At 40.6% G+C, this 22,741-nt stretch overlaps 1 protein-coding gene across 1 annotated transcript in view; it reads right to left on the reverse strand.

The window, feature by feature from the left end:
- Positions 1-22,741, reverse strand: part of COL19A1 (collagen type XIX alpha 1 chain) — a gene marked incomplete at both ends in the record, with an annotated part of 351,791 nt that overhangs the window by 71,725 nt on the left and 257,325 nt on the right. The window contains 3 exons of the mRNA XM_079716663.1: positions 561-623; positions 6,188-6,232; positions 18,752-18,805. Of these exons, the coding sequence (XP_079572789.1) occupies positions 561-623; positions 6,188-6,232; positions 18,752-18,805 (162 nt within the window). The remainder of the gene's footprint in view (positions 1-560; positions 624-6,187; positions 6,233-18,751; positions 18,806-22,741) is intronic.

A 22,741-nucleotide genomic window follows, 5' to 3' on the forward strand; every position in this document is an offset into this window, starting at 1 on the left:
GGGCTTCAGTAGTTGTGGTTCACGGGCTCTAGAGTGCAGGCTCAGTAGTTGTGGCTCATGGGCTTAGTTGCTCCGCGGCATGTGGGATCTTCCTGGACCAGGGCTCGAGCCCGTGTCCCCTGCATTGGCAGGTGGATTCTTAACCACTGTGCCACCGGGGAAGCCCAAAGGTGCTTTTATTATTCATTTTAGCTATTATGTTTAGTTATAGCATGGCAGCTTAATGATTTTTAAACCCTGGGTTCTGGAATCTGCCTACCTAGGAGTGATTCATGGTTTCAATACTTCCTAGCTGTGTGAACTTACAGAAGTTACTTAGCCTCTCTGTGCCTCAGTTTCCTCATCTGAAGAATGGGGGTGATTTTTAAAAAAATGAACTAAGTGAGGTAATACATGTAAAAAACTTAGTACCTTGACTAGAGTACATGCTCAAATATCTGATCTATTGTTCCCTATGGCAGGGGCAACCAAGGTGCATGGAACTGGGGCTGATTAAGAAATACATTTTTAATTCTATCTTTTGGATATTCTTCCTCTGCTCTCAAAGCTAAAATACTTACAGATTCTCCTTTTTCACCTTTAGGGCCAATAGAGCCTGGAAATCCTGGTGGTCCAATTTCACCCTTTCAAGAAAAAGCAGAAGAAAGTTTTTGCAGGAGGCCAGGTGACTCCTGTTGTGACTGTCAGGGTCAGAGCATTGTCTGTGCCCTTTCTAACCACGGAAATTATCTATTATCCCCCAAGAGGCAATGTGAAGTTCTGAATCCAGTTAGGCTATTCGCATAATAATGTATTTGTCAGTGCTCCATGATGCCTTTAGGTCTTTTAGAAATCCATAATATTCATTAGGATCTTTAAAATTAATGTGAAACAAAAGTCAATTATTTTTCAAGGAAAGAACATTTAGAGGGAAAAATTTATAATTTCGCTCTGCTGTATTTTGTTTTTGCAAAAAAAAAAAAGAATTTTTGTGGTTTTAAAGACATGAGATAATTTAACTGACACAATAATCCAGACCCATTTTATTTCAGACACTTCTTTCTTTTTTCAGGTTGGGGGAGGTGGAGGGGTGAGGAGTCAGAGGAAGAAAAACACATCTCTCCACTGTTTCCAGCACTTAAATGTTCGGCTGTGGACAAAGAAGGCATTCTTGTTGATGTGGGGACAGTAGCAACTTAGAAATGCCTAAGAGGTTCTGGTCAAAAATCTTGAGAAGGGATTTGTATGTGACATATAAAGGGAATTTTGAGAAAATAAAATTTTAGAAATAATACCTGTGGCAAGGAAATGTATTGTTAATTAGACTTCAGGGATGTCCCAGCATTGTGCTTCCCTTTAAGTGTTAACCAACATTCCCGAATACCAGACAGTTGTTAAATTAAATGCAGCCACTAGAAGTTATGTATTGTTGGTTATTTTCCAATCTCAGGAGCATTTTTGCAAAACAGTGCTCACCATTGTACTTCCAAGTATATGTTTTTTTGCCCATCTTGTCTTTTTTTTTTATTTTGAAAAAAATACAAAACACATAAAGTTGAATATGTCAAACCTCCATGGACCACACACCCAAGATGGAAGAAAGAAAAAAAATTTATAATCGAAGAAGTTTCAAATTCTCTCTCTTTTCCTGTCCCAGAGAGAGCTACTGTCATGAATTTAGTACTTATGTTTTCAGTTTACATTTTTGCACTTTTACTGCATATATGGAAACATAAATAATGTTATTTTGGGTATTTAAAACAAATTCTATAGAAGCCATTGTTTGATCTTGTATATAATATTCTGTGACTTTTTTCCCCACTCAATGTGGTTTTTAATATCCATCCTCTATTAATAGATATATTTAGATCTAGCTCATTCATTGAACCCTCAGATAGCGTTCTATTGTGTTAATGTATCGGGGTTCATCATGATGGGTATTTGGTTGCCTCTAGCTTTTCTCTGTTATAAACCAGGCTGCAATGAACATCTTTACACCTGCCCTCTGTGTGGATATGTTTATGTGTTTACTTTTTTTTTTTTTTCTTTTGCGGTACGCGGGCCTCTCACTGCTGTGGCCTCTCCCGTTGCAGAGCACAGGTTCCGGACACGCAGGCTCAGCAGTCATGGCTCATGGGCCCAGCCGCTCCACGGCATGTGGGATCTTCCCAGAACGGGGCACGAACCCGTGTCCCCTGCATCGGCTGGTGGACTCTCAACCACTGCGTCACCAGGGAAGCCCTATGTGTTTATTTTGAATCCTCAAACAACAATCTACCCAAAGTATTTCAAGTACTAGTTTATTACAGCCCTAAAACATTGTTTTATTTCTATATTTCTATCCTAATCAGTATCTTGTGATTTTAGACTAGAGGAAGAGGGAGACTGTCATATATAATGGACAGACAAAGCCATGTTTTTATTAAGGCGGTGTCTAGATTTGTGGAATATATTTTGTAAATGTAATCTTGATTTTATTAATACAAGTATTTTCCTTTATAGTGTACCATCCAAACATATAATGTACCATCAGTTTTGCACTTACCATATTGTAGGAGAAGCCATTTTTTTTTCTACAGATATTGAATTCTATCCATAGTACAAAGAGTAAGAAATTGGTGGAGACATTTAAGGGGCTGACTGCTGTTGGTTTGAAAGAATAAATAAACAATTGGCCTTGTACAAGTGTCAGGCTGTACAGAGTGACCTTCCTACTACCCATTTGATAGGTGCTAAAAGCCCCAGTGCATAGGTGTGATAGAAAAACTTATGCCTAGTAAGTTGCATAAAGTAAATGTAGAAATCAAGGAAAGGGTCTAGAAATTACTATAAAAGTCACATCTGCTCAATACCAAAGGTAAGGGGAATATACTTGGAGGAAGAGTAACTATGTTCACAGCTGCTACGTATTTGAAGCAATGTATACAGGTCTCCACTGAAATGCAGAGGAAGGACCCAACAGAGGCTTTGGTCCATCTCTGATTGGTACAAAGGGGTGTCCGGGCTTGGAGGAAATCTTAGGGTTCTGTTCCCTTATATAAAACTCTACAAACAAAAGCATTTCACACCTGAAGCACAGACACGTATGCTGTTTTTCATAGTTAGAATGGCTGTTCAGTGATTTATCACTGTGGCTATGAGGTGAAAGACAAGTGATGAATTTACTTAGCTTCAGGAAAGGCTGTCATTTAATTTGACACCTTGGATGCTATCTGAAAGGTCTGGTGGTGTTGAGCCTCCATCTTTTCCCTCTGACAACTGCCCTAAAAGACACCACTAATTTCTCAGGAGTCCTTAGATATCCTGTCACCTATTCCACCATCTCTATAAAGGAGCAGTTCTCCCCGACTGACCTGCAAACACAGCATCATCCCCTCACCAGATCCCTTCAGTCTCAGGTCGTCATTTCAGTCCTGGTAGACTGGTTACTTGGATATCATGGTCTCCATCACCATTTACCATTAAAAGCCGGTAGTGTTCCTTGGTGTTTCTTCCTGTATCCCAGTGTTCTGATACAGGATTTGGCTGCTAACCTAGGAGTGATTTGTGTGTTCATCCTACTGCCGTTTGCATCTGTCCTGGTGCTTCACTGGAAGGCTGGGTTCCAAATGGTAGGCTGGTTTTGTGATTCTACTCTGCCAGCCAGTGCATTGAGAAGTGATGTGTGATACAGCAGTAAGTCACTTATGGGTTGAAATTGTACTTCTGGTTCAATCTTTTATTCTACAAGATAAACTGAGCCTCAACATTATGGCGGGAGAAGCAAATGAGTAGACTGGGTGTTAAGGAGGGTAACAACTAACTATTAATATCAAACAGAGATAGACGATACCTTATGAGAAGGAAGAAAGTTTGGAGTGGATGGATAGGAAGGAGTGAAGCATTAGTGAGGGCTTCATATGTGCCAGGTATTGTGCTTTGGGCAAGTTCATCTCATCCCATTTGATTTCAATCCTGTCATCAATTCTCTGTGTAGATGTGATTGTGTCCATTTCACAAATGAGGAAACTGACTCTCAGAGAAATGAAGTGTCTTTCCCAAGGAGACAGAGTTGTTAATGGCACAATCAACTTTTGATACCAAAGCCCAGGATCTTTTTAGCACTCAATGGTTCTCCATCCTGGCTGCGAGGTAGAATCACCTGAAGCTCTTTTAAATAATAGCAATATGGACCACCCCCCACCCCAACTCTGCTGCCACCCCAGGTCAACCATATACATGGGCTCTGCCTCACATCAGAGTCTCTGGAGATGGAACCTGAGCACGGGTACTTTCTAAAAGCCCTCAGGGGATTCCAACGTGCAGTTGGAGTACTGAACCACCAGAGTCCACCACAGGTTCAAGCAAAGATCTGAAAGAGCAGCTCGAAGGAGCTTTAAATTCTCACTACAGTGACCCATGAGCAGCTTTATAATTTTAAGAACAAAAGTATAGATTCAGCCCAGGTACTAAGTGAGTGTGTATAGGTAGAAGTGATTCTACTCTTCTAGCAGATGTGATGTTTATGTTTTTGAGTTTATCCTATGCATTATTTACTGGCAGAGTCTTTCTCCTTTTAATTAGAATTCTTACAAATCATTTCATACGGGCATTTATAACAGGTTCTCTGTAGACTCTTCTGGGTTATTTCTTTGGACAGGAAGAGGGAACAGTCATGCCACTGGCTTTTTCTAATTCCACTTAAGATTCTGAAGCAATTAGAAAAGATTTTGAGCCATAGAAAGGGTCCTTAGAGTTTGAAATACACCTGTTTGACAGAATCAAATTTCTCATCATTGAGGTCTTAAGAATTCCTAAGTAACATATGTTTCCTAATGAACATAGCAAAACTGGGGCCAGCTGTTTTGTTTCAAGAAATGAATCATCATTTAAATACTTTAAAAGTGCCACAACTCTCTTGCTCAGCTGTCCTAAGTGACAAGCTTTGTGGCCTTCTTTTTTTTTTTTCTCCTAAGTCTGCATGCGTCCAGCAGTAATTGCTTAAAATATAATGTGTTCCTTATGGTGGTGTAGGAATTCCGTAAGCTATTTGGTTACAGGAAATAATGCTAATGTACTAGCAGTACAATCCAAGACACATAAATGACCTTATTGCTGTATAATCAATTTCTGGGATGCCTTTTTAAGAATGTCAAGGTTTTATTTGTTTACTTATTTGCAGGAAATTTCATTTTCAATGGTCAATCTATAAGAAGCCCCTACTTTCTGTTAAGACTATCTTTTAGCAGTTTTTTTCTGGTGACGGAGGTATGATCTTGTGAATAGATTGGCTGCACTGATTTATAAGGCATAGAAGTCATATTTTCTTGGATTCAGGTCGAAATATCCTGCCCTCAATCATGAGAATTTTTACTGGGTGAATGAATGAAGAGAGAACCCCCAGGCCATGTTCCCACAGAGTATTTCCAACCTACTTGCCTCTGTCTATGGATTTAATGTGCATTTCCCCCCCCCCCCTTTTTAAATTGAAGTATAGCTGATTTACAATGTTGTGTTAGTTTCAGGTGTACAGCAAAGTGATTCCATTTTACATACATATATATCTATTTTTTTCCGATTCTTTTCCCTTATAGGTTATTACAAAACTGAGTATCGTTCCTGCATTTTTGTTTTCTTGACAATGGCACATTCCCACTGAATCCAAGGTCATCCCAACTGCAGGATCGAACAGGAGTGAAACATCTTTTTGACCAGGCAAGGGCGTTTGTCATCTTCACAGCTAATATAATTAAACCTGTGAATGATGATGATGAGAAGGCAGTGCGAATTCATCAGTATTTTAATTGTAAAGCTGTTTTGAAATAATTATTTGGCTAAACCGAGACTGTACATGATAAAACCCCACCCAAAAATGCTCCCATGACAGCTTATGTTTGGACACTTAAGAAAACACAAAAATAGCGAGCCTCAGGCATCGTGTCAAAGGGCCTTTCAGATTGTTTTTGTCGTCTACATGGATCCATGAAACATCTAATTAAAAACCGAAACGTGTGTCCTAATTTCATTTACCTGTGACAGCTATTTCCCCTCGATGTGGATGTGTTTGTTCCCTTCCTGCAGTCAGCTACTCAGGGCCTTCTTGGAGGCCAGGGAGGCTCGTGCCCACTGCAGGCTGACTTGGAGCCTGCGGGGCAGCGGGATTGCCCTGACGTGTGAATGGGTGTGAGTTGGTGTAAGATGTTTTTACTCACTTTGCAAACTTGATTACCTTCTCTCCTTTTGGGCCACCAGCTCCATGCTCACCAAGGTTTCCCTAGGTAAACATAAAACAAATAAAAAGACAAAAATCCATTTATTTTTAATACATTCAGTCCCTAATTAAACATAGAAATAGTGAGATAACAGCGCAGTAACAGCTTTTTATAGATATCATTTTAATCCCGTTTGCCTCTCTCATGTTCTGTCAAATATTCCTGAAAAGCTCTAACTATTGAGACCCTACCTATCCTTGCTGTGACATCCCCCCAGGAGGTGACACTGGAGAAATATACGACTCCAGGGGTGAATTAGCAATACTTCAAATTAACGCCCGGCAGCCTCACTCGGTGCCCATCCACTCCACTGATAGGACTGTCTAACGCTAGTAGTGATATCCTTGTTGCTCAGTGTAATGGACATTCCATTCACTGCCCTCTTGGCTGCACTTGGCATGTCGTGACTTGTATCCCACATGTTCTCCTGCTTCCTCCTGTCTCTCTGACCTCTCCTCTCACACCATCTCCTAACTGGTCAAAGTTGGACCTCCTCAGGACTGGGTCCAGCTCTCTTGTTGTGACTCAACATTTGGTCCCAGATACTCTTATCTACCCCACAGCTTAGGCATCATCTACACCAAGAAAGACAAATTTGTAAACCCAGCACACGTCTCCCTTCCGGGTTTTGACCCCTATATCTAATTTTCTACTTGACCTATCACTCATAAATTCTAGAAGAGCTTTATATTTGATAAGTTCAAAACTGAATTAAAAAACACAACAAATACAGGCAATATAAGTGAGAAAGATGAGAATATCACATTGTTAACATTTGTTAGTCCAGAAGGGGGAGAATGATAATTAACTTCCTAATATATCTCTGCAGTCTGACTTGTTAAAATGAGTGGTAACTTCATTTTATAATTGAAAAAAAATCAAGGAAAGAAAGTCTGAATTCATCCTCTCCCGTCTGTAGAGTTCTTTCTTCTTCCATCTGGGTGTGGTTATTAACTCTGCCCTCCTCCGTTCCTCGAGGACAATGTCATCCGGTCTGGTTGCCTCTGTCCCCAAATCTCCTCTCCATTCTAATCGCCTTCACTGGGAAGGCCACCATCACATCTCGCCAGGATCATTGCAATGGCTCCCTCATTGGCCCTATAATCCACTCTTGCTCCCCTCCCCACCACACATTCTCTATAGAAGGTCAGAGAGGGATCTTTAGACGACATTCTGACCTCCTTCCTCCAAAACCTTAGCAGAGTCGTATTAAGGTCTTCTCTCAGCTCTTCAAATGGACTGAGATCCTTCCCATCCCTCCCTGTAGTTCCCACCCTGTCCTCACCTCTTTGTCTGGTTAGCAACCTCTCAACCCTCAGGGCTCAACTATTGAGATAAAATGCTTCCTGTGGGTCTCCAGACGGGTTCCTCTCACAGGTTCCCATTGGACATGGTGTTTCTCCTTCATAATACTTCATTGAAAATGTTGTGTTTGTTTAAAAAATTCTTGCACCTCTTGCATTGGAATGGAAGGTCCGTGATGGCCTGGAACTGAATGGCCGCCCCATGCCTAGTGCCCTACCTAATGTATAGGAAGCATTCAGAAAGTATTTGTTGAATACATATGCCAATGATTCTGACTTACATGTTTTTTTCCCCATTAACGTTTTTTTTCTAAATTAAAAATACATATACTGGTAGAGAAAATTCAAAGTACAGAAATGTTTAAACAACAAAAATACACAGAGGCACTGGTTCAGATCACTGTTGCTACAGTTTAACGTTTTAAATGTGCCTCCATGTTACTCATGCTACTCAAATGAAAAATAGATAGTTTATAACTGCTGTTATTACTGGTCTTGTGATAATCTCTCATTTTTCCTACTTAACTTTGATCCGAGATGTCTAAATTGAAAATAAAAATGGTCGTCTCAAAATCCTGAGCTATACATTATTACAGGGACATATTTGAAAATGAGGTATAACACGCCAAGACTGCTCATTGCAAGAATGAGCAGTTAGAAAATGGTAGGTTGTTTGAAAGCAATCTGCACAGAAACACAGGAACTCTAGGAATTTCCTGAAAATACTACCACTGGGGCCTGGAGCCAATGACTATGCACAACCCATCAGAGCCTCTGCCTAGCTCTGCTTATGCTGTGACATGTGGGGAAGGTGGAACATGCCTGGTCTAAGACACAAGTTTTCCAGAGGTGGTCTTTGGATTGGGAGGCCCCATGCTCTTGGCTTGCAGAGCAGAAGAGCACCCAAAGTACATTTGCTGAGAGCATCTCGCAGTGTAGCACCTTGGTTTAGGTTCCCCTCCTCCTCTGAACCCCGGCAACCTAAAGGGCATCGGAGATGCTTCAGGGATGAAGAAATGCCTCTGCAGCACCAAGTCATATTATTCTATCCATACGCTGTATTGTTCTAAAATCTTGACTTTTCTGGAGGCTTTCCTATCCAGAGAAACAACATGGTATTTACTGCCTAGCAGAGTGCCATATGTTTGCTTCACTCCATAGCTAGGTCAGGAAACTCATCTAATCAAGGGCCCACAGTGGCCACAGTGGGCCTCTGGCCCACTCTTGGGCTAACAGCACTCAAGGCAGAGGCAAACTGGAACTTCAGTTGCATTTATTTGTTGACAAGTGAGATTCTCCTCTCCGCTTTCTCCAAGTTAATTGTACCAGATAATTACTTGGCTCTACAGAAATAATGAGACATCATCCTTGTGTTTCTGGAACCCACAGTTCTGCCTCAGATGTTATTCTAATTTTACGGGGTCATATTGTGCCTTGCTGCCATGTTATTTGAATGGTTCTCATAAACCTTTTGAGTAGCTATAATAGCTGTACCCTCTTGAGTGTGTTTGTTGAAAAGTTTCTATGGTGCAGTGGTGAAGGTTGTTGTGTGTGCTACTCAGCCTGCACATTTCAGGAATTCTGGGGAGATCAAGGTGGCAAAGTAGGAGGATGCTGAGCTCACCTCCCCCCACGAACACACTGGTAATACATCCACATGTGGAGCAACTCTCACTGAAAACAAACTGGAGACTGACAGAGAGACTCTTATACAATCGAGACTGTAAGAAGGATCCACACAAAATCTGGTAGGACGGGAAGAGAAGTGATCAGGTTGGGACTTGCGCCCATAGTGGGGGACACAGAAGAGAAGGGGGATCACATGGCCTCAGAGATCCTCCCTGGGAAGCAAGTGGTTTGAACCACATTTTGGGTGCTCCAGCCCTGGGGTCCGACATCAGGAGGATGAGTCCCCTTAGCTGGTTTGCAAACCAGTGGCCCTGACAGCGGGGCTGTAAGAAACCTAGAGTCTGCTTGTGAAGCATGTGCGCACACTCGCTTACTCCCAAAACAAGGCGGAGGAAGCAGATGAAAACTACCCAGGACTCTGGCTGGTTACCTGCGGCCATGCCTGCAGGCTCCCCAGCCCAAGTTGAGCACCTGGACCAGCCCGCTGGCTCTGTGGTGCAGCTCCACACTACAGCAAGGACTGCCACGGCCAAGGGGGGTGCGCAGTTGTGGGGTGATGGAGCTGCCTTAGACCTGGCACAACATCTGAGTGGGGGGACAGTGGTCATTGCTGTCACCCCTGGGGGCAGCAGATTGGGGGCTTCCCAGAACTCTAACAGTGCCAGGAACATCACAGCCTGCACCTTGACCCACACTGAGCAACCACTCCAGGCCCTGTTGCTCCAACACTGCTCCCCTCTGGGGCAAGGGTGGTGGTGGTGGGAGAGGGGAAAGCACACTCTTAGAGGGAACAGAGCCATCTCAGACCTGACCCTCGTGGCTTCTACTCCAGCAACCAGGAAACTGCCCCCACTCCCCAGTGGGGCAGTGATGGTCACTCAGCAGAGGAGAAGCCCCGAATCACACCTGACTCCAGCTCTAGCACCTCCATCTCCAGCCCCACTTCCTACCAAGGTGAGAGCGGCCAGCACAGCCTGGAGGAAGACGTGCCTCAGGCTCAGGTTGGATCCAGCTCTCCCCGCAGAGCCACTGGGCACATGCAGACTGCAGAGGGAAGCTCCCACAAAAGGACACCCCTTCAAGACCATATATGTAACTGGTCCACCTAACAATGAAAGTTAGCAAAATGAGAAGACAGAGGAATTTGGTTCAAATGAAACAAAAGAAAACCCCTGAAAAGACAAGTAATTAAATAGAAATAAGTAATTTATCAGATAAAGAGTTCAAAGCATTAGTAATAAGAATAATAACTGAATTAGAGAAAAGAATAGATGAACACAGTGAGAATTTTAACAAGGAACTAGAAAATATAAAAAAGAATGAGTCAGAACTGAAGAATACAATAAATGAGTAAAAAAGAAACACACTAGAAAGAATGAACAGCAGACTAGGTGAAACAGAACAACATATAAGTAATCTGGAAGATAGACTATGAAAATCATCTAATCAGAGCAGCAAAAAGAAAAATAAATTCTAAAAAGTGAGAACAGTTTAAGGGACCTCTGAGACAACATTAAGCATACCAACATTCATATTATAGGGAACACAGAAGGAGAAGAGAGAGAGAAAGTAGTAAAAAAATGTATTTGATGAAATTATGGCTGAAAAATTCCCAAACCTGAAGAAGGAAAAAATATCCAGATACAGGAAGCATAGAGGGTCCCAAACAGGATGAACCCAAATAGACACACACCAAGACATATCATAATTAAAATGGCAAAAGTTAAAGAGAGAATTCTAAAGGTAGCAAGAGAAAAACAAAGAATCATATACAAGGCAATCCCCATAAGGCTATCAACTGATTTTACTGCAGAAACTTTGCAGGCCAAAAGGGAAAGTGCTGAAAGTGAAAAACCTATAATCTAGAATAATCTACCCAGCAAGCTTATAATTTAGAATTGAAGGAGAGATAAAGAACTTCTCAGACAAGAAAAAAACTAAAAAAGTTCATCAATACTAAACTTACCCTAAAAGAAGTGTTAAAGGGTCATCTCTAGGTGGAAAAGAAAAGGCTACAGTAAGAAGGAAGAATCTACAGGAAAGGAAAAATCCCACCAGTAAAGGTAAATATATAGTAATGGCTGTGAATCAACAACTTAAATAAGCTAGTACAAAGATTAAAAGAAAAGAATTGTAAAATCAACTACAATAAACGTGAAAGGATCAACATGAAGATGGAAAATATGACCTTAAAAACACAAAATGTGGGGGGAGAATAAAAAATCTAGATCTTTTAGAATGTGATTGAACTTAAATGACTATCAGTTTAAAACAAGTAGAAATAGTTATAGGTCAACATATATGTAACAACAAATCAAAAACCTAAAATAGATACACAAAAAAACTAGAGAGAAAGGAACACAAGCATACCACTAAAGAAAATCATCAAACCACAAGGGAAGAAACTACAATAACAAAAGAACAGAGAAGAATTACAAAAACAACCAGAAAACAAGTAACAAAACAGCAGTAAGCACATACCTGTTAGTTCACTTTAAATGTCAATGGACTAAATGTTCCAGTAAGAAGAAACAGGGTGGCTGATTGGATAAACAAAACAAGACCCATCTATATGATGCTTACAAGAGACTCACTTCAAACTGAAAGTGAGGGGATGGAAAAAGATATTTCATGCAAATAGAAGTGACAAGAAAGTGGGGGTAGCAGTACTCATACTAGACAAAATAGACTTTAAAACAAAGACAAAAGACAAAGAAGGGCATTATATAATGATGAATGGATCAATGCAAGAAGAGGATACTATACTCGTTAACATATATGCACCCAATACAGAAGCACCTAAATATATAAAGCAAATATTAACAGATAGGAAGGGAGAAATTGACAGTACAGTAAGTCCCCTACATATGAACGAGTTCTGTTCCAAGAGCATATTGGTAAATCCAGTTTGTTCGTAAGTCCGACAAAGTTAGCCTAGGTACCCAGCTAGCACAATTGGCTATATACCGCTGCTTTTACACTTGCTTCCGGACATGCTGGGCTTGAAATAAAGATACTGTACTATTGTACCCTATACAGTACTGAACAGTAAAGTACACAAAAGCTCAACCACTCGTAGAGGATGCATGCACATGACAACGTATGCCAGACAAGTGAACTAACTTACCTGATCGGACATGCAAAGGCACGTTTGCATCTTTGAAAGTGCACAACTTGAAGGTTCGTATATAGGGGACTTGCTGTACAATAATAGCAGGGAACTTTAACACCCCACTTACTTTAATGGACAGATCATCCAGAAAGGAAATCAATAAGAAAACAGTAGTCTTAAATGACACACTAGACTAGTTGGACTTAATAGATATCTATAAGACATTCCATCCAAAAAGAGCAAAAGAAACATTCTTTTCAAGTGCACATGGAATGTTCTTTGGGATAGATCACATGCTAGGCTACAAAACAAGTCTGAATAAATTTAACAGGATAGAAAATATATCAAGCATTTATTCCAACCACAATGGTATGAGACTAGAAATCAATTACAGGAAGAAAAATGGGAAAAACACACACACGTGGAGACTAAACAACATGCTACTAAAAATCAATGCATCAATGCCAAAATCACAGAGGAAATCAGAAAATTCCTTGAGACAAAAAATAAATAAAATAAAAACACAACTTTCCAAAATCTATAGGATGTAGTAAAAGCAGTCCTAAGAGGGAAGTTCATAGTGATACAAGCCTACCTCAAGAAATAAACAAACAAAAAACCTTCAAATAAAAAACCTAACTTCTCATCTAAAGGAATAATTAAAAGAAAAACAGCAGAAGGGAGGAAATAATAAATATCATAGAGGAAATAAATAAAATAGAGACAAAAAATAGAAAAGATCAATGAAACCAAGAGCTGGTTGTTTTAAAAGATAAACAAAGTTGATAGGCCTTTAGTGAGGCTCATCAAGAAAAAAAGAGAGAGGACCCAAATAAAATAAGAAATGAAAGAGAAGAAATAAAAACTGATACCACAGAGATACAAAACATTTTAAGATAATACTACAAACAGTTATAGGCCAACAAATTGGACAACCTAGAAGAGATGGACAAATTTCTAGTAAAATACAATCTTCCAAGGCTGAATAAGGAAGAAATAAACTAACTGAACAGATCAATCACTAGTAGCAAAATTAAATTTGTAATTAAAAAAAAAAGCTCCAAGCAAACAAAGTCCAGGACCAGATAGATTCACAGAGGAATTCTACCAAACATATTAAGAAGAGCTAATACCTATCTTTCTCAAACTATTCCAAAAATTTGAAGAGGAGGGGACACTCCCAAATTCATTCTACAAGGCCACCATTACTCTGATGCCAAAACCAGATGAAGAAACTACAAAGAAAGAAAATATCTCTGATGGATATAGATGCAAAAATCCTTAACAAAATATTAGTAAACTGAATTCAACAATATATAAAAGGGATCACACACTATGATCAAGTGGGATTTATTCCAGGGATGTAAGGATGGTTCAATACCCACAAATCAACCAATGTGATACACCACATTAACAAAGGGAAGGATAAAAATCACAGGGTAATCTCAACAGACACAGAAAAAGCATTTATCAAAATTCAACATCCATTCATGATAAAAATTCTCGTCAAAGTTGGTGTAGAGGAAACATATCTTGACATAATAAATGACATTTATGACAAAACTATAGCTAACATCTTAGTCATCTGTGAAAACCTGAAAGCCTTTCCTCTAAAATCAGGAAGAAAACATGCATGCCCGTTTTTGCACTTCTATTTAATATAGTATTGGAAGTCCTAGCCACAGTAATCAGACATGAAAAAAGAAATAAAAGGCACCCAAGTGGGAAGGAAAGAAATAAAACTGTCACTTTTGGCAGATGACTTGATACTATATATAGAAAACCTCAAAGTCTCCATCAAAAAACTATTAGAACTAATAAACAAATTCAGTAAAGTTGCAGGATGTGAGATAAACATACAAAAATCTGTTGCTTTTCTATACACTAATAATGACCTAGCTGAAAGAGAAAGCAAGAAAAAAAATCCCATTTAAAATCAAATCAAAAAGAATAAAATACCTAGGTATAAACTTAACTGAGAAGGTGAAAATGCTCTGAAAACTCTAAAACAATATTCAGTAAATGAAGATGATACAAAGAAATGGAAAGATATCCCATATTCATGGACTGGAAGAATTAATATTGTTAAAATGGCCATATGACCCAAAGCAATCTACAGATTTAATGCAATCTTTATCAAAATATCGATTACAGTTTTTCACAGAACTAGAACAGGTAATCCTAAAATTTATATGGAACCATAAAAGACTCTGAATAGCCAAAGTCATTTTGAGAAAGAAGAACAAAGCTGGAGGTACGACAAGCCAAGGAGCCACCAGGAGCTGGGAGTGAGGCCTGAAACACACCTCTCCTGGAAGCTCCAGAGACAGCGTGGCCCTGTCAACACCTCTGGAGCTGTGAGATAACACATTTCTGGGGGTTAAGCCACTCAATTTGCTTCATTACAGTAGCCCTAGTAAGTTAAGTAGAACATGTGGCCTAAGAGGGCTGTGCTCACTTGGAAAGAAGGCCCAAGGCTGGCACCAAGTCCAGCTTCTCAGGTGCTCACAGGAACGCATTTCACCAGCTCCGAGTGTGGTGGGCCACACAGGGGAGGGGCCGGGCCCAGGTGAGTTTCAGGTTTCTCTGTAATACTGCTAAAATCCAAAAATCCATATGTCTGTGCCTAAATCCATGATGTTTTCCAAAGCTAGTGGATCCTGGGGCACTGGGAGGGGAAGACAGGAAGTTAGGACTTAAATTTTATTTCTAAATCTTCCAGGCCCAGAAGGGTTGCCTCCAGTGCTTCCAAGGAGGCCTTCACTTTCTGTGCTATCTTTGGGTTTAACTCACCGCTTGGAAAGACCTTGAGTATTTGATTCTGGAGAAATGTTTTCTGTCCTTTCTAGTCTGTGCATATGAAAATGAAGCTGTGGTTTGATACTTGAAAGGAAAAAGGATTATTTTGCTAGCAAATTGGTCTTTTTGGATCAACAATTTGGAGAAGTGAACACTGGAACTTGTTGCAGGGAGACACAGCATCAATCTCCAACAGATGAGACTGATTCTCTGCAAATTGCACTGAGGGTGGTGATGTTAAGATAACCAACTACACATTTTCCATGTGGATCTTTAAAAACCAATATGGAATGTAAAACCTGCAAGTACCTGGCCTCCACAGAGAATGCTTTTTTTTTTTTTTTCCTTTCCCATCTAGATTGGTGTAAGGAGCTCTGGATCTGATGGCTTTAGCAGTTGACAGAACCTATCAAATTTTTATTAAAATCCCCAGAGCTGGAGACAATGCAGAGCAGTTTGCTGGATTGTGAGCAGATTTTCCTTGAGGGGAAGAATATGCTCAGCATTGTTGCTTCTTTGCAACCAGTCTTGCAGAATGGGAGCAGCTGTTCTGAAAATTATTTTTGTGATGGAGAGGGGAATCTACCTTTCATTCTTTGCATCCTCAAGTGGGCATGCAAAATACATAGAAACATACTTATATAACTGTCTTGACCTCCCTCCTTAGTCTCTCTTTTCCTCACTTCCTTTTTTGTCTTCCCCAATTCTCTTTTTGATTTGTGCTGTGAGAGGAGAGGGCTTCTTATGCCTGAGCTTCTTCCTCTGATGACAAGGAAAAGTGTAGGGGAAAATGATCAACTCTTGTACAGGGGCCAAAGGCAATTCCTTTGCTTTGAGGATTCCTGGGATGAGGGAATGAGCCAGGAGCTCCTTCAGGAGAGGAAGGGGAGGGGAGGTGTATGAGGGGTCTGCCACTCATTCTCCCAGGGGCAGCTGCTTCCACAGAATCCAGGCTGCAGGACGGCTGAGCTGCTGCGAGCTGAGGTGCCGAGGCCCAGGACTCAAGTGCAGACATTGCATAAATCAATGCCAATTTAAACGGGAAGATTATTTTAACCTTGGAATGTCACTTTATATGTTTCAATACATGGTCCATTATTTACTCTCCAGGAAAGTTTCACTCAGGGCCCCCCTTCTCTCTGTGCTTATTTGCAACAGCCAGACCATCAGGCATGCGATGAACTGCAAATTGAAACAAGCTCAGCATCCCAAACCGGTGGGGGTGACCTGCTGGGGACACGGCCAAGTGAAAACAGGCATCTCATTCACCATGGCACACTTGGCCCTTTCTTTTGTGAAGCCGAGGGTGAAGAGGTGGCGGTTACAACCCAGAAAGGTGCTCAGTGTAGGTGCTGAGAAGGTGGGCCCTACCCCCTCCATCCATCCTGGTGAGACCTCCATGGAACAGCCCTAACTATTCTCAGAAGGAAACAGAGTCAAGTATTTGGAAAGTTACCTTCCATTAATTCCCAGGTGGGTCTAAAGCCTTCTGATGTTATCTGGCAACGGTGTTTCATTGGGGGAAGAGAAGCTATGGTCTCCCCTCTTTACCCAGCTGTGCTCCAATTCTGAGGTCACCTTCTGAGCACAGGTGGACTAAACACCTGTGAGCCTCAATCCTGCGGTAACAATGGTAGTAACAATAGCTGGAGTTCTTTTAGGTGAGTCAACAGCTAAATTCAGAGAACTGGTTCACTGTTAGCAAGACTCTCCACTCACCTTCTCCGGTCAGCCTCATTTTGGGGGAAACATAACCTTAAAGTAAAAATTTATGTTCTCAACTTGAGATTCTAAAATATAAATGCACTATATATCTTCATTTAAGGGAAAACTGACTCCTTGGCAAGATAAACTATATAAAGAAGTAATGTTGAGAGACTTGTAAAGAGATGAGCATTAAAAGTTTTGCAAAGGATGGCAAATATCTAAGTAGCTGAGTAGCAACTTGGTAAATTTTATACCAAGGGTGGTAGTAATATGCAATAGTCTTTAAGTTTTTCTTAGCTGACACTGTTATATCAGAGCCCACTCATTCTCATTATTTTGAAGCATTTATAGTAAATCCTATTTTATACCAGTAGATGTCATTACAGAAATGCAGTGTATTGTAATTGAGTAATTTTAGATATGCTTCTCTTACTTTTTTTTATGTGGGCCAAGCCTTATGGTTGTGAAAAAGCTAGTACAGAGAGATCTCTACAGAAAATGTTTACTAAAGGATCATAAAATATACCTCATACATTCCTCCTAATACAATATTCCCTGGAAAATCTATGGAAATGAGAAAAGTTAAGATAGGATCATGCAGGAAGTGGAAGAGACTTTCCACACTTTTGATTTTAAATTTATCAGCCACAAACGATCCATGTCTTCATGTTGAACTTAATCTGATGGAAGAATTGGGATTTTGAACTAATTAGCTTGTCATTTTCTGTGCACCTGCTGCCTTCCAGGCCTCTGCTGGCACAGAGTGCTTCTTTGGGTTTTTAAACAGAGGAACAACAGTAGCCAGAGGAATCTAAAGAAAGGGAGAACAAGAACACAGGACAGACATAAAGGGGAGTTTCTCCAAGTTTGCAGCTTATCAGTGATAAACTATGACGTAATAAGGGATCCGAGTCAGCGGCCAGAATGCCTCCCACAAAGCGATCAGACCCCAAACATGTGCTGAATGGTGAGCAAACCAATGGTCTCACTTAGGACCCTGAGTCACACTCAGGTCCCTGAGTCACACTCGGTTGCCCACACCCATTCTTCTCCATCTGCTGTGCTTCCTTGTAGAATTGGGGGCAAAACTGTCTTGCCTTTTGGCCGTCAGATCCTTTCATGTCATATTCCATCCAAACCAATGGTAATTAAAAATCTTGGTGAAGTTAAAGTGGCTCCTTCCTGAGAGGTGGGAGACTTCAGTCTTGACCCAGAGTATGTAAACCTTTGCTTGAGATTTTAGTGTAGCATCTGTTAGTTTGGTAAGAAATCTATCACCTGTTGCACTATCCAGAGCTCTAAGGTAGCAAATCATCTCTTTCTGCCCTCAGGGAAACCACAGATATGACGCTATCAATGGTGAAACGTTTTTTACATTAATTTTTTGTATGAGATTTTGCAAACTTTGAAATAAACTTATTAAAAGTAAAGATAGGGACTTCCCTGGTGGCTCAGTGCTTAAGCATCCACCTGCCAATGCAGGGGACATGGGTTCGAGCCGTGGTCCGGGAGGATCCCACATGCCATGGAGCAACTAAGCCCGTGCACCACAACTACTGAAGTCTGCATGCCTGGAGCCCGTGAACCACAACTACTGAAGCCTGCACGGGCCTAGAGCCCGTGCTCCGCCACAAGAGAAGCCACCACAATGAGAAGCCTGCGCACCTCAAAGAAGAGAAGGCCCTGCTTGCCGCAGCTAGAGAAAGCCTGTGCGCAGCAACGAAGACCCAACCCAGACAAAAATAAATAAATTAATAAAAAATAAATAACTAAATAAAGGTAAAATCCTGGTTTTGTAAAAAGATGCTGATCAAAATACTTTTTCGGAAACATTTTCATTATGGAAAGACGTTAAGTATATGTGATTATGTTTCAAAGTCTGAGCAGTTAGAAATTAAGTTTATTTTATTTTTCAAAAATACCATCACATAAAATCTCTGTATACATGATGTGAGTGAAAGAAGCCATACCTTGTGATTATATGCATCAAGAGTCTGTTGCATTCCCTGTATTCCAGGAGGTCCCTGTATTAGAAACAAATCAAAGACATACGTAAACATTTACCAAAACAATGTGTATTTAAATAATGTATCTAAGAACTCTTAAAATCTCACAGGTAAGAAGAAGGAAGTGTCTGTTCAGTCAAGTATTCTAATTAATAGAGAATCACATGGACATTAGCTTATCTGGTTCTTAAACATATTTCTAGGTTAAATCCTGCGTGAATCCAAAGAAAGGTCCTAACTGGGAACATGTAACATTTTACTAAAAGGTCAGCCATCAGCATATTCCTTATTAAAAGGAATCTTACCCATAAAACTCCTCAAGGGAAGAGGCTGAAGAGCTTCAGTTTATGTTTGACACTTCTTATAGGGCTTTTATCAATGAATTATGGAAGTGTATGCCCACGTGTTATTACCTTAAAAAATAAGGGAAAAATATTTTTTTGCTATTGCTTTACTTATTCGAATTAGTTGGGTGAAAATGGGCTTCCCACGGACTTTCAGGCCAGAAAAAGATATCTGCTATATAACCTTGGGCTTAAGACATTTAAATACATGTAGTTTTCAGATGATGTGGAAATATTCAGGAAGCACTGTGCTGAGCTTTGGGTGGATAGGAAGGAAGTAAAGACATTTGTCTGTCCCTAAAACTTCCAGGAAGAGAGGAAGAGAAGTGTTCTCTGAGTTTTTCAGGGATTAAATTTTGGGGAAAGGGGTGTAAGAAAATGCAAAGATTAACATGATTTTAATTTAGGTAGTTCAGCCAAAATAGATTCAGCTATCTCAGAAAAGAGACTGCATATTTCATCTACACCTCAAAAGCTCCTAGGAAGAGAGAAAATGTTACAGAAGCAAAGTTCTCAGAAGATAAGACACCAAAAGATCATGATTCAGCCAACCAAAGTCACTATTATACAAAGATTATTATTTTAAAAAGGGAACGAAAGATTTGGAAAGTGAAGAAACATTTTAAGGAACATCTGCTAGCTGCACTCACTGATATAGGTAACACCTTAGGTTATCTTGAAAAGATTAATGTTGGTCAACATTTATGACAGGTGTTTCTCAGGAACGGCCTGTGACAGAAGATTTAACATGAAGGCTTTACTTTGTGCCATTAAATGTTGAGGACAGCAAGACGCAGTGATGGATGATAGAAGGAGGCTGATAGAACTCGTGAGAAAATAATAGGCCTTGAGAGGAACGGAGCTGACTGTGGTTGGAAAGACAAACGACGCTGTTACCTTGCTGGAATCAAAACAGAGCTAATGTCAGAAAAGAATTCTCAAGGCGCTATGTACTTTTCAGGTTCTTTTTCCATCAGCCAGCTTTGTGTGACATATTCCAGGTCAGGAAGTTGAAGCGAAGAGGAAAGCAATTACTAAGTTGGGGGTTGTTTCACAAAGTTTCCGGCCAAGAAGGTACAAGTTAGGAACTTATTCTTGAAACTCAGGAGACATGAGACTCCATACACATTGACCCTTCTGCAACTAATTTTAACAAGGCAAGGAGAAATCTTAGATACCGTATGTAGTAGCATCAAAGGTAGCTTAGGGGTTATCTGCATAGCAGGCATTGGGTGAATGGTGAATGTGTATTGATCATATGGTCAATTAGATCAAAGACTAGTGATGTGGTAGGTGCATTTAGCTTCAGACACATTCGTCTTAGCTAAAAGGGAAAGGCTTAACAAGTGGGCTCCTGAATACAGCAGATCAATTAATAACGTCTGTCAACTAGAGCAGAAGAACCTATCAAATAATAATGGCACACATTTACGTAGTGTGTATTGTGCGCCAGACATTACACCAAGGGTTTCAAATAGACTAACTCATTTCATCTCTACAATGACACCATGAGGTATGTACCATCATTATTTCCAATTCAAAGATACAGAAAAATGAGCGTTTGAAATAGTTAACTGGCCCAAGGTCACACCCCTGGTACATGGCAGGGCTAATATTTAATGGAGGCAGCCTGGCCCCAAACTCACTTCTTAGTTGCTCAACTCTTGTAACTTAAAAGCAGATTCTCAGGCTAAAATAATTTTTGCAGGAATTTTTAAATTATGCTTATGGAAAGGAAAACTGTCCCAGTATCCTGCTCCTGTAGTGACCTGCAGCAGCCATACAGATATCACGGCTTTGCTCTATTTGTGTTGGGCTGGGAGACACAGGACGCCCGAGTTAATCGGATAAGTAGACAATTACACAACAGCTTTAAAATGCTCATGAGCTCTGGGGAGACACACCTGTTCATAACCCAACTGTGCTTGCGTGTAATTACCGGAGCGGTCCATCAGCCTGGTGTGGGGAGAGACCCTGATGTTGTTTCCTACTGCAAAGAACCATGCCTGGTGTGATGAAGAGAATTAAAGAGACATTCAACTTGGGAACATATATGCTCGGTAATAGTTTAAAGCATTTAAAAAGGGTTTTTTTTTTGTTGTTGTTGTTGGGTTTCTTTTTGGCTAAAATCTTGCTAGAGGTGGAAGACAGAGAAATATCCTGTCTGCCACCAGCGTCATCAGATGCTAGAGTGAAAATGATCAACTGTTTGCATTATCAGCTCCTTAGATTTCAGTTTGGGTTACAGATTCTGGACGTTTAAAGGATGGGAAGAGTTCCGTGTTAAGGCTTCTTCGGTCCTGGTCTTGGCCGCACTTTCACTTTCCAGCCAGTTCATGCACTATGCCGAGCTCGAAGAACCCACTTTTGCCTTTTTTCCCTTCCCTGGTCTTTGCTGCGAGCTCCCTGACCCCATCAAGGCTGGGCCTTTGGGTCAGCTTTAGCGCATCCTGATGTTCTGAATCAAGGTCTCCGTGGCCCCTCAGCCACTCTGCTCCCTCTCTGGCCCTCCCTCCTGAACTGTCTTCCTGCCTCCCTCTTCTCTGAAAGCATCCTTCAGCTCACCATAACTGCTGACTGAACCTCCGTGCGCCATCTGGGTACCACTCATCTCCACGCACCAGCTCTCTTCATTAGGAGCTCTCTCATTAGGGGCTCCTTTCAGGATTCACAAATACATATTTTCAGGTTGTACACAACTGCCTTCTGGCCCCGTGGGTTTCCAATTAACTTTGCTAACAACCTTTGAAATACCAAAAACCTCTATGTAGAAAGTTGCATTAATCAACTTTTTTCAAAGCATGCTAAAAAGCAGCTTTGCTATAAGAAGAGATAGAAAGTTTGTTATTGAAAAGTCATTTGGGCTAATTTTCAAGAAATATTTCTAACTTTCTAATGGCTAGTAGAAAAGGCAAAGACCAGTAATTATTTTTCTTATATTAAAAAAATTATTAGGAAGCCTAACCTCATTCATAGGAATGGTAAGATGAGGCATGTTTCAATAATACAGTAATTGCTGGGAAGGTTACTGTCAGAATGATTTTTTCTCTTATATATATATTCCATCTATAACATTATATATAACTTAGTGAAGCACATTTATACTGCTTTATGGTGGTTTTTTTTTTTTTTTTGTGGTACGCGGACCTCTCACTGTTGTGGCCTCTCCCGTTGCGGAGCACAGGCTCCGGATGCGGAGGCTCAGTGGCCATGGCTCACGGGCCCAGTTGCTCCGCGGCATGTGGGATCTTCCTGGACTGGGGCACGAACCCGTGTCCCCTGCATCGGCAGGCAAACTCTCAACCACTGCGCCACCAGAGAAGCCCTGATTTATGGTGGTTTAAGTACATGTCTATCTTTCCAGTTGGAATGAAAACTCCTTGAAGACAGGAGTGTCAATTTTTTTGATCTTATCATAACATATAGTACCCCTATCCCAGTATTTGCTGAATTTTTCAATAGAATCTTTTGCAAGAAAAATTTTGAGGGTATAGCCAATTTCTTGCTTGTTCATTTTGATTTCAGTTAGGAATGGCAGCAAACTGAGCAGGGGTCTTGCTGCTTCCAAACTCACAGAATACAGGGCCAACAGATGCAGATTAATCTAAGA

The sequence above is a fragment of the Hyperoodon ampullatus genome (assembly GCF_949752795.1).
Source record: "Hyperoodon ampullatus genome assembly, chromosome: 12".
NCBI lineage: Eukaryota > Metazoa > Chordata > Mammalia > Artiodactyla > Ziphiidae > Hyperoodon > Hyperoodon ampullatus.